This window comes from Mastomys coucha, unplaced genomic scaffold (genome assembly GCF_008632895.1).
Source record: "Mastomys coucha isolate ucsf_1 unplaced genomic scaffold, UCSF_Mcou_1 pScaffold9, whole genome shotgun sequence".
Classification (NCBI taxonomy): Eukaryota; Metazoa; Chordata; class Mammalia; order Rodentia; family Muridae; genus Mastomys; species Mastomys coucha.
Window position 1 is genome coordinate 11044609 of NW_022196915.1, and position 11794 is coordinate 11056402.

The 11794-nt window shown below is 48.4% G+C and overlaps 2 protein-coding genes across 6 annotated transcripts in view; one reads left to right on the forward strand and one right to left on the reverse strand.

Moving 5' to 3' along the window:
• Positions 1-4696, reverse strand: part of Dlg5 (discs large MAGUK scaffold protein 5) — a 110453-nt gene extending 105757 nt beyond the window's left edge. For 4 of the 5 annotated variants that reach the window (XM_031362907.1, XM_031362904.1, XM_031362905.1 and 1 more), the window contains exon 1: positions 3941-4412. In XM_031362907.1, coding sequence (XP_031218767.1) covers positions 3941-4244 — 304 coding nt within the window. In that variant the 5' untranslated portion in view covers positions 4245-4412. Of the gene's footprint in view, positions 1-3940 lie in introns of all 5 variants that reach the window. The other variant, XM_031362906.1, reaches the window with a different exon arrangement.
• LOC116085357 (uncharacterized protein C11orf95-like) lies at positions 4322-5419 on the forward strand. Its single transcript, XM_031362908.1, has 2 exons — positions 4322-4770; positions 5258-5419. Exon 1 carries the CDS (start codon positions 4369-4371, stop codon positions 4753-4755), a length of 387 nt encoding a protein of 128 aa, XP_031218768.1. The 5' UTR covers positions 4322-4368; the 3' UTR covers positions 4756-4770; positions 5258-5419.
• The last annotated feature ends 6375 nt before the right edge of the window (positions 5420-11794 follow it).

Here is an 11794-nt window from a genome sequence, read left to right on the forward strand (position 1 = left end):
AGGGGGGGGGGGAGGAGACAGAGAGACAGAGAGAGACAGAGAGAGACAGAGAGAGGAAGACAGAGAGGAAGACAGGGGGTCTAGGTGGACATAGGGGCTCACACCTATAATCACAGCATTCAAAGGCTGAGGAAAGAGAACTTCCACATGTTTGAAACCAGCTTGGGCTACAAAGGGATACCCTGTTTCAAAAAATGAAAAATGCCTCCAACCTCACTTTCTACAATGCCTATATTTCAGAGAGCATGCAAACCTCTCCCTGGACCCCTGAGGCCTCCTTGCCTCACATTCAATGGCAATCCTCTCTGTTCTAGCAGCCTGTACCCTCTATGGTCCCTGCAGTGTTTGCTGTCCTCCCTACAACTCTCTCTGCATTCCAAGTCCCGCCCCCCTGGGGGGGGGGGGGAGAAATGGCTCAGGGGTTAAGAGCACCTGCTGCTCTTGCAGAGAACCCAATTCAATTCCCAGCACCCACTTAGCATCTCACAACCATCTGTAACTCAAATTCCAGGGAATCTGATGCTTTCACTTGACCTCTGCATGCACACAGTGCACCTATAAAATGCAGGCTAAACACATATACACACCTTTGATCTCCAAACTTGGGAGGCAGAGGCAGGTGAACAGCCTGGTCTACAGAGTAAGTTCCAGGACAGTCAGGGCTATACAGAGAAGGTCTATGGATGGATGTATGTATGTATGTATGTATGTATGGATGGATGGATGGATGGATGGATGGATGGAGGGTTCCCTCTTAGCTCCAGCTCAAGTGCCAGTCTTTCCTCCAATTTTCCCTCTACTACTTCAGCAGATGATCCTATGACAGTCTCTTCATGTTAGTGACAGCATCTCTCTCCCTCTCTGCAGGAAATGGAGAAAACGCACAGAAGGAGGGAAGGGACAGGAAAAGACAAGACAATTCTAAGCGCATGGGTGGTGAGATCCAGCAGGAAGCCAATTTCTGTCTTCCATGAGAAGCCTGGCACAAAATAATTTAAGAAGCCCTCGACATTTAGATGGCAATTAGTCAGGGCCACACTAGGTCCAGATGAGAGTACTGGAGAAAGTCCTACAGTACACAGTTTGTAAGAAAGCAAAAAGCCTGCTCTTGTATCTGTCACTCAACAGATCCATCTCTCCTAAAGTGCCCCACTGCCTGAACAAGGTCTTAAGATACATGGACAGACCCCAGTCCAACAAGCCAAGCTGGACATCTCATCCCTCCCTAAAGCCATTTGGCCCCACTCCCAGGACTAAGGCAGGAGATGGAGCACCCTGGACCCCACTATGTAGAGGAAGACCCTGAGGCCTTGTGCACAAGGAGAACCCAAGGATCTCAGAAATCAGAACTTCTGGTCAGAAATCAGAAATCAGATCTCAGAAATTAAATTCACGAGAAAAAACACTGACTCGATAACCAAATTCAACTCTATCCAGCCAAGGGCCTTTTCCACCTCTCCGTCACCAGCTGGGGCAAAGAAATTCACTTCCATCCCTACAAATCCATGTGTGAGTAAGATAGCAGAGTTCTTCAGCACCAATTAATCTCTTGAAATGGCAGTGAGAAGGAGGAGCCAAGCAAGACAAGAAATAAGAGAGAGGCTCCTGGTGTCTGTCACCTTCCTGCCCTCTGATCTTCCTGGTGCCTGGCACTGGCCCTGGGAACTCAATGTAATGAAGATGTTAAAACACCCCTCTGTGACACTGGGGTGGCCACAAGTTGGTGAAGATAAGACACAACATTCTCAACAGCAGCACATCAAGCCCTAGAAAGGAGCCCCTGCTTCCCCCTAATCTAACCCTGTGTTTCTCCAGTCACAGTACTACAAAGACACACAGACACCCACTGACTCACACCACACGTCAAGCTATCCACCAAAGCCTCCAGATGGTGTCTTGCCCTATCAAGTGCTACCCCAATTTCTTCTAACCTATTAAATAAGACAAACTTAACCTCCTTGACAAGTATTTTTCTAAGGATTTCATGAGCCTCTTTGAAGCAATAAAATTCTGAAGTGTGGGGAAATGGATTAAAAAAAAAATCACAGCCCTAGGGATAAATCTCAGCCTTATATTATCCCATTCCTTGGAGGGCAAGAGACAAACCTTAAAAATCAGACCAGCGGTCCCACCTTCTCTACTGGGCATATAAGGGATCTACTTAACACACGGCCATCTGTCCTCTAGTTTCTTTAGTCTAGAGATTAATCCTAAGGCTGATACGCGCACATCCCTGAGAGGACTTCTTGGCTACCCTCTAACTTCTGTGCTTCCTTAGACAGACTTCTAAAAACAAATCTTTGACAAACTTCTTTCTTCAAAAATAAATAGAAGTAGTTAGAATGGAAAAGGTATCTGAGGAGGTCCTTTATTCTCTTAGCTGCATTCGAGAGCCCCTTCTAAGCAACTTCGAAAGGCTATTCAAAGAGACTACTGGCTTGGCCCATTAAATCATACTTGCAGGGACAGCATGAAGGGCTGAGAGACAGAATGCAGAAGTCCAAGGGAAGACAGGAGGGCATCCATGAAGTGCTCTGTTGTGGGGCTGCAGTTTTAGCCTCTCTGTATGTCAGTTCCCTTCTGCTTGAGAAAACGGAGTTGAGATGGCCCAGAGATGAGAGCTGTTACCAGAGACACCTAATAAAATCACTCCCTTTATAAGTGTAGCTTTTAACAGTCCCATAAACGGGTCTCCTCAACCTCTGGCCCACACGTTGCTAAGGGCAGTTTTATTTTTCCAGCTCTCTTCATTCACTGTTCTTTTACATGTGTCTTTATTGATTTTATTATGTGTATTGATTCAACTTAAAACAAGGGCAAGACCTACACAAGATACACTTGCTGTCTCCAGGCTCTGAATATGTTTTTAAAAAGCAGTAGACAATAATTCAGAACTCTTAGCATTCAATCCTTTAAGCATTTTAACCCCTGCAAGCCAGTTTTCTCTCTGGCAAAGCAGGAATACTAGATAGTTCACATGCGGTTAACAGCGATTAAATGTGATAAGGTAGAGTTCCTGCCACAACACACACCATACATGCCAGCCCTCATCCTTCCTCTGTACTATGCCTCCTTCCTTGTCGAAGAGATTGGTTTCTCTCTCCACAGTCCAGTCAGGACAAGCCTACCACTAGTCACAAACTCCCAGCAGTACCCCTCCCCCTACACACACTTACAAACCAGTCACTTCCAAGAGCAAGAACACAGGGGTTCCAAAGGGCACCACTCAGAGGAATCAGTCACCAGCTCTCCTCCACCGGGAACTCAGAACTCTCCGGGAGGGAACTGAGCCACAGCAACCACTACTAAGATTTTCCCATGGTGCAATGCAACTTCCTCAACTTTTCCGGGCCCACAATTTCCAAAGAAACCGGGGAAGGCGTTGTGCATAACACACAACAAATCTGGGCGAGTTAGGAGACTGAGATCCAGGGGACGGGAAGGAAACGGACACGGACACAAAGTGAAAAGGCACGAGTGATCTAAAGGTGTCAGGGATGAAAACTTAGGGGATCTTCCCCTGGCCTATATTCCCTTCTTGCTGATTGCAACCTCGGGCTCCCGAAGGGCTAGCCGACCGTGAGAAGCTTAGAAAGGAGGCTGACCGACATCCTTCCGAGGTGTCTTCGGACCTCCGCCCGGCCACCGGACCTGGTGGCCTCCGGAGGACTCTGCAGCAGTAGCAACAAGGAGAGGAAAAACGAGGCTTTCGGTGAGGGGTTATTGTTCCCAGAAAACCGAAGAACAGAGGCAGGAGGTGTGAATTCGGTTCCAGGCATCCGTCCCTCCCCCGGTAGACTAAGAGAGAATGTGTCACCCGCGCCATACAGGTAGAGCGCTGGCCGCGACCAGAGAGCCTCGGCCCCCCAAGCCCCTTGGTGAGCTGCAGAGAGAAGGGGTGGCCGGAGGGCAGGAGGGGCCGCGCGGGACTGCCACTCACCCGCGCCCTCTGTAGACTGCGGCGGCCCGACAACGCCGTTCAGGTAGAGAATAGGCAGCAGGTGAGGCTGAGTCTTCTCCAACGCAGCGCGCAGGTCCTGGAAGTGGTCCTGCTCCTTGGCCAGGAGTAGCTGGAGCAGCAGCTCCGCCTTGGCGCCTCCAGCCTCCTCGTCCAGCTGCCGCCGCTCGCCGGGGCTCAGCGCTCCTGCTGCCTCCAGCAGCCCGAGCACGGCCTCCACCTCGGTCATGGCCTGGGCCAGGCTCTGCTGACACTGGGCGAGCAGCTCCCGGCGCTGCGGCTCCATGGTGGCGGCCCGCGCCGCCCCGCCCCGCCCCGCCGGACGGCGCCGGGGCTCCCTGAGGCCGGCGGGCTGCACGCCGAACTGGGCGGCAGCCTAGCGCGCCGGGAGTCGCGAGGCGGCGGGGCCCATGGGCCGGGGCCTGCGCGCCTCTGGGCCGGGACGAACGGGCAGCTCTCAACGGCCGCCTCCCGGGCTCCGGGGCGCAGCCATGTTGGCTGCGGCGGCGGCGGGACTAGAAGAGGAGGAGGAGACGGAGGAGGAGAAGGAGGAGGCGGAGGTGGGGACGGCGGCCGGGGCGCGCCCCGAGGCCTCGCAGCAGCCAGGCATGCCCCCTCCAGCTCCGCCTCCGCGCCCACCGCCCCGCCGCACACTGCGATCGCCGCGGGGGGGGAAAAGTCGCCGGGCGCCCGACGGCTCCGGCCCGGCTTACCCGAGCTCCTACACCGCGGCCCGCCCCTCTGGCCTCTCTCCTTCCCGGCCCGCCTTCGGCCTGGAGGAGGTTGCAGGCAACTGAAGCACTGGGAAAAGGGTAAGGGTCCGGACCCCACCGGCCCTTAGCCCACAAGCTACTGAGAGAAACAACTCCTACCCTGTTCACATACTGCCCCTAATCCAGGGTCTTCTAAGAATTCTAAAACAAACCAAGGACACAATGCAAACCCCCACACACACACACTAAACTTGGACATCTCCAATTTAAAGACCTCTCCAGAATCGGTCCCCATTCCAAGATTTTCTTAGAAAATCTCTCAATAAAAACAGGTTAAAACTGTTAACCTGCCTAACAGTTAAGCATCCTGCTCACCTGTATCAGAGCTCTAGAGTCAAAGGCAACGGATGTTTGCAGGGTGTGCATAAGGAGCTTCCCCTGTGGGCTGTTGGAGATTTCTGGCAAGAAAAGAGATTTCTGGCAAGAAAAACCTCCTCGGTGTTGCCCCAAGATTATATAGCAAATCACAGAGTTACCTTGCTTCCCATAATGACTTCAGCTCAAGGCCATCTACCTTCTCTGACAGCCCCCTCTCTCTCTGCACAACTGCTTACCTGGAAGGAAATCTGCATCCCAGAGAAGACTGCAAACTTCTGCATTGCAACCACTGACTTACTTTCTACCACGGGGCAAGAACTCTTTCTATGTCACTATTATTAAAGCAAAGGCATCTCAAATGTCCTTCTTTGACAGAAGCCATGTTTGTTTATAGAAACAAACTCTGAATAGTGATTAGAACAAGGAGACCTTAGGTTGTTCTGTGCCTCAGAATGAGGTTCAAGGTAGAAGAGAACCAATTACCTTTCCTCACCTGTTATTTTTGAGGAGAGAGGGGATGAGAAGAGCATCAGACGGGGTGGTTCTCTGCTGTGGCTTCATGAACAAGTTGAGCAGGGTCACTGTAGCGCTGAAACAGTCTCAACATTATTGTGAACATGTGTTTGCCGGGCTGGGCTTGATAATTTTGTCATTTTCTAAGGCTTCTATAACCCATCATGGATTTCAATATGCTGGAGCAAAACTATTTGAAGATCCCTCTCGGTTCAGAGAGCCTGGGCTTCTGTGACCAAAGATGCCCTAATTATACTCGGTTGTTCTGGCAAATACCATGACCAAAGCCATTTGGAAAAGAAAGTGTGTATTTTAACTTACACTTCCAGGTCCCAGTCCCATTGCTGAGAGAAGTCAAGATAGGAATACCCACTTAGGGTCAAGTACACAGCAGGATCCATTGAGGAATGGGGCATGCTGACTCCCTTGCCGGGTTCATGCACAGCTAACTTCCTAATATAGCCCATGACCACTTGCCCAGGGAATGGTACCACCCACAGTAGGCTGGGCTACCCTGCCCAATTATCCATGAAGACAAGCTCATATCATAGATTGGTCCATAGACCAATGTTATGAAAAGACAATGACTCCCCTGACATTCTTTTTTTCAGATGATTCAGATTGTGTCAGGTTGACAGTTAATTCTATCTAGAACACAAGGATTTAGGGGAATGGAGGCTGGCTGTTATCATAGTGACATATTTGCAGAGTCCCTGGACCCTTCCACACTCCCCTACACCTAAGACACCACCTCTCTAGCTAGCCATTACTTAATCTGAGAGCAGCCAGAGATCCTAACTCACCTCTGAGTTTTCCATCTCAGTTCTTATTTGGTTAATAGACATCTGGGTGAAGAAGGGAAGTGGGGGAGGAATGAAAATTGGACACCAATCCTTTTAGGATTAGAGAACAAACTGTAAGTTCTATGTCCAAAGGGTGCTTAAGACAGAAGAGCCACAGTCTCCCAGTAATTCTAAGGATGGTGAAGAGATTTGGAGTTTGTTCCAGGAAGCCTTCTTAAGAATCAGTGAGGAAGCATTTAAAAAGAGCACTTCCTTCTAGGGGCTAGGCGGTGGTACATAGTGCTTTTGTTGAATCCCTTATAAGATGATCTTGAGGCCTATGGGAAACATAAATTCTAGATGAGCGAGCCTGTGGACATAATGTTTTATAGTTGTTTTAACCAATCACCTTGGCATAAACTCATTTCTATAGCTTTCCCCTCCCTAGAAATCGTGTCTGTATAGGCGTAGTCAAGTTAAATGAGGTCATTAGAATAGACTGATGTGCTTAGAAGAAGAGGGAGGCTGCTGGGCTGGCTCAGGCAAAAGCAAATCCTACAAAGCCTGGATGATGTGAGTTGGATTCTCAGAAACTACATGGTAGCAGGAGAGAACCATCTCTCATAAGCTATCCTCTAACCTCCACATAAACATGTGCCACATGCACGCAGAACCCCACCCCATCCACACACACAGAAATAAGTATTTCTTACAGGAAGGAAGTCTCGTGCTGGGGGGACGGTTCAGATGGTGCTTACTGCACAAGTCTTGCCAACTTGAGATCAGAACCTATGTAATGCCAGACCCAATAGCACATGGCTATAATCTCAGACAAGAGCTAAGATGAGAGAATTGCCAGAGGTCAAGGGCAATTGAGCTAACCTGGGGTATATAATATAGCAACAGACAATGTGAAGGATCATGCCTCAACAAGGTATAAGATAGAGGTTTTCCTCAGACTACAAAGTACTCCATGGCGCACCTACACCCTCATACATGAATATGCACACACATAACTTTTATTTTTTTTCATCAAGGCAGGGTTTCTCTGTGTTTCTCTGTGTAGCCCTGGCTGTCTTGAAACTCACTCTATAGACCAGGCTGGCCTCGAACTCAGAAATCCACTTACCTCTGCCTCCAAGTGCTGGGACTAAAGGCGTGTGCCACCACTGCCCAGCTGGTTTTGGTTTTCAAGAAAGGGTTTCTCTGTGAAGCCCTGCTTGAATTTAGAGATCTGCCTGTGCCTCTGACTCCTGAGGGCTGGAATTAAAGGTATGTGTTACCACCTCCAGCAAAAACAAATTTTTTTAAATATTTATTTATTTATTACATGTAAGTACACTGTAGCTGTCTTTAGACACTCCAGAAGAGAACATCAGATCTCATTATGGGTGGTTGTGAGCCACCATGTGGTTGCTGGGATTTGAACTCAGGACCTTTGGAAGAGCAGTTGGTGCTCTTAACCGCTGAGCCATCTCACCAGCCCAAAAATAATTTTTTTTTTTTTTTTTTTTTTTGGTTTTTTGAGACAGGGTTTCTCTGTGTAGCCCTAGCTGTCCTGGAACTCAGTCTGTAGACCAGGCTGGCCTCGAACTCAGAAATCTGCCTGCCTCTGTCTCCCAAAGGCATGTGTCACCACCGCCCGGCAGCAAAAATAAATTTTTTAAAAAAGGGAAATTTGAACTCAGACACCCATGAGGGCAGGTAGCATATGAGTGGGGAGCAGAGACTGGAGCGATGGGTGTATAAGCCAGAGGAGAAGACCGTGGGAAGTACCAGGAGCAAAGCCTGGGACACATTCTCCCTAGTGGCCTTCAGAGGAACCAATTTGGCAAGCCCTTCATTTTGAGCTTTTCCCCTTAAGCCCTGTGAACCAGAGCTGGAGAGGCTCAGCAGCTAAGAGCACTGAATGCTCTTCCAAAGGTCCTGAGTTCAAATCCCAACAACCACATGGTGGTTCACAGCCATCCGTAATGAGATCTAATACCCTCTTCTGGAGTGTCTGAAGACAGCTACAATGTACATTGTACTTACATAAAAATCTTTGGGCCAGAGCGAGCAGGTCTGGAGTAAGCAGAGGTCCTGAGTTCGGTTCCCAGCAACCACATGATGGCTCACAGCTATCTATACAGCTATAGTGTACTCATATACATAAAATAGATAAATCTTTAAAAAGAAAAAAAACTGAGAACCAGCAAGCCATTGTTTTAAACCCTAGTTTGTGTCCAGTTGTTATGGAAGCTCTAGGAAACCCATACACGCCCAATCACAATGAGAAGTATGAAGGAAAAGATGGTGTCCCCATGTTCAAAACCACTCCTATCATCTCACTCTTCGATGGCCTAAATATTTCTCTCTCTCTCTCTCCCTCTCTCTCCTTTTCTGTCTCTCTCTCTGCCTTCCTTCCCTTTGATTTTTTTTTTTAGAATTATTTACTTATGTATATGAGTGCACTATAGTCTTCAGACACATCAGAAGATGGCATCAGATCCCATTACAGATGGTTGTGAGCCATCATGTGGTTGCTGAAAATTGAACTCTGGACCTCTGGAAGAGCAGTCAGTGCTCTTAACCACTGAGCCATCTCCCCAGACCCTACCTTAAAAAAATGTGGGAGAGTAGGGCGGTGGAGGTGCATGCCTTTAATCTCAGCACTTGGGAGGCAGAGGCAGGCGGATTTCTGAGTTCGAGGCCAGCCGGGTCTACAGAGTGAGTTCCAGGACAGCCAGGGCTATACAGAGAAACCCTGTCTTCAAAAACAAAAACAAACAAAAACAAAGATGTAGGAGAGTCTCTCACTTGAGAGAAGCCACTTGATTGTCCTGAACCTTTCACACACTCACACAGGAGCACACATCTTCTCTCCACTTGTGCACTGCCAGGCCTCCTCCTCTTGCCTGCCCAGGATTGGGGCTCCACATTCTCAGAGGCCCTTGGCCCTGCCTTGTTTTCTTTCTCAGGAAGGAATCACCACCTGACCTCCTCCTGTGCAAAAGCACTCCATAGCTGGCCCTTTGCAATCTGTCTTCTGACTATAGTGCCCACAGAAAATAACTCTCTGGGCTAGCAAGATGACTCAGGCATTAAGAGTCCCCCCTGCTCTTGCAGAAGACCTGACTTTGGTGCCTAGCACCCATATCACAGCTACCTGTTAACTCCAGCTCCAGGGTATTCGACACCCTCTTCTGGCCTACACAGCCACAGGCACCTGCACCCTAAAAACAAACAAGCAAACAAAACAAAACAAAACAAAAAGACCCCACCTACCTTCTCCCAGGACTCAGAAGCCACCTCAGAGCTCCTTCCTTCCTACCTCCTCCAGAACCTCTGGTCCTCCTCACACTGTCTCTCCTCCTTCCCTTCACCACCCCACCCTGCACTGGCCCTCTCTGTGTCCATAGCTGTCTCCAGTCCTATGCCTTTCTCCTCACCCACCTTCCCTCCTACAGAGAAAGCATTTGGGAGCTAGATTGGACACTCCTTGGCTATGTCCCCAAACTGGTTACTTAACTTTCCTGAGCCTCCAGTTAGCTCACCTTGGAGCTCCCACTCTATAGTAGAGTGCTTAGGAAAATAATGAGAGGACGACTCCAAAGCCCTTGACAAGACCTAGGGTTTGGTGAACACAGAAATCAACACAGCACTCATGCAGGCAACTTCTGCTGGTCAGAGTGCTTGACTGAAAGGTTGGCTTTACAACTGGGTAGCCCTCTGTGCCTCAATTCTAGTGTGCAAAATAGATGGGATGGTGACAATGGAATCAGACTAGGGCTCAGTCTAAGATAGGCACTCGGCTGGCCTCCCTCTGAGAAAGATTGCAGAGTAGCAGGTGGCGTGTAGCAGCAGGTTTTGCACAAATGATTTCAGTTTCTTGACAGAAGAGTAACTGACTTGGGACTGAAAGATTTCCATTTATCTCTTCTTTGGGTAACAAGTGTGGAGGAGGAGACCTTTCCCTGGTTACCTGTTCTATCTCCCTACCACTGTCTGTATAGCTGTATAACAAAACTCATATGCAAGTCATAGGAACTAAGGAAATGTGTTGTCTTTGGCCTGTGGGACATGTTATGTGCCAATGGATTTTTTAAAATTACTCATTGAACATATGAGCGAATGAAATAACTAAAGTGCTTTGCATTGAAGACCTATGTGGTGGTTTGAATAAAAATGGCTCCTATAGATTCGTCTGTTTGAATGCTGGGCCCATAAGAAGTGGCACTATTAAGAGGTTTGGCTTTGTTGGAGGAAGTGTGTCACTGTGGAGGTGGGCGTTGAGGTCTCATGCTCAAGCTATACCCAGTGTGGCTCACAGTCTGTGGACAAAGATGCAGAGCTCTCAGCTCCTTCTCCAGGACCACGTCTGCCTGGATCCTGACATGCTTCCAACATTATGATGATAGGCATAAGCCTCTGACACTGTAAGCCAGTCCCAATTGAATGTTTTCCTTTATAAGAGTTGTCGTGGTCGTGGCATCTCTTCACAGCAATAAAGCCCTAAGACAGCCCACTTTTGGTGGACAAGGTCTGTAGCTTAGTGGTGAAGTATGTACTTTCTATAGAAGAGGGCCTAGTTTGATCCCTAGTACTGTAAACAAACAACAATGATAATAAAAATAATTGATTAATAATTTAAAATGCCCCCAAAGAATTCAGGGAAGGAAACTACCGCAAACGGAAACACCAGAAGCAACCCAGAGGAGGTTTACAGACTCTCTCTGATGTCCCCTAAAGTGATGGCAGGTTGAAACTTGCCACAGCACCAAGAATTCTTCGGAGCAGCCACCACGAGGCTATCAGCAGCACTCCCCTTCCCTGCCTAGATAGGCTAGGGCATTGAACTAAAGGTGTCCTGTTCAGAAGTGCAGGTCTGATCTAAGCATTAGGCAAGTGGAGCTTTGGGGAGTCTGCAGGTCCAGACCTGCCTGGGAGTGTTAACCCTTTGATTCAGAGGCCTTACATGTGTTTTAGCTTAAATGGTACTCTGCCCAAAGAAGCCATTACCAGCCTGTTTGCAAAGGCTTTGGACTCTTAGCTACTTTCATTTTAACCTTTTAGCCCCCTCTTTTATCAACATTAGTTCTCTTTGGCACACACACACACACACACACACACACACACACACACACACACATACACACACACCAAAGACATCCATGTCCTAAGTTCCTGGAACCTACAAAGATTTTTTTTAACATGGTTAAAACACTTTTGCTGGTATGGATAAGGTTACAGGATTAATTAAAACTGAGAGACCAAAGTTGGGCATGGTGTTACAGGCCACTCTAATGCCATCACTTAGGAGGCAGAGGCAAATGGGTCTCTGTGAGTTCCGGAGGTCAGCCTGGTCTACAAAGGGAATTCCAGAACAGACAAGGCTATTGTTACACAGAGAAACCCTGTCTCAGAAAACAAAATCAAACAAACAAACAAACAAACAAATGAACAAACAA

Coding starts and splice junctions, on each gene's coding strand:
- LOC116085357 (XM_031362908.1), top strand. CDS start 4,369: ATGGGCCGGGGCCTGCGCGCCTCTGGGCCGGGACGAACGGGCAGCTCT.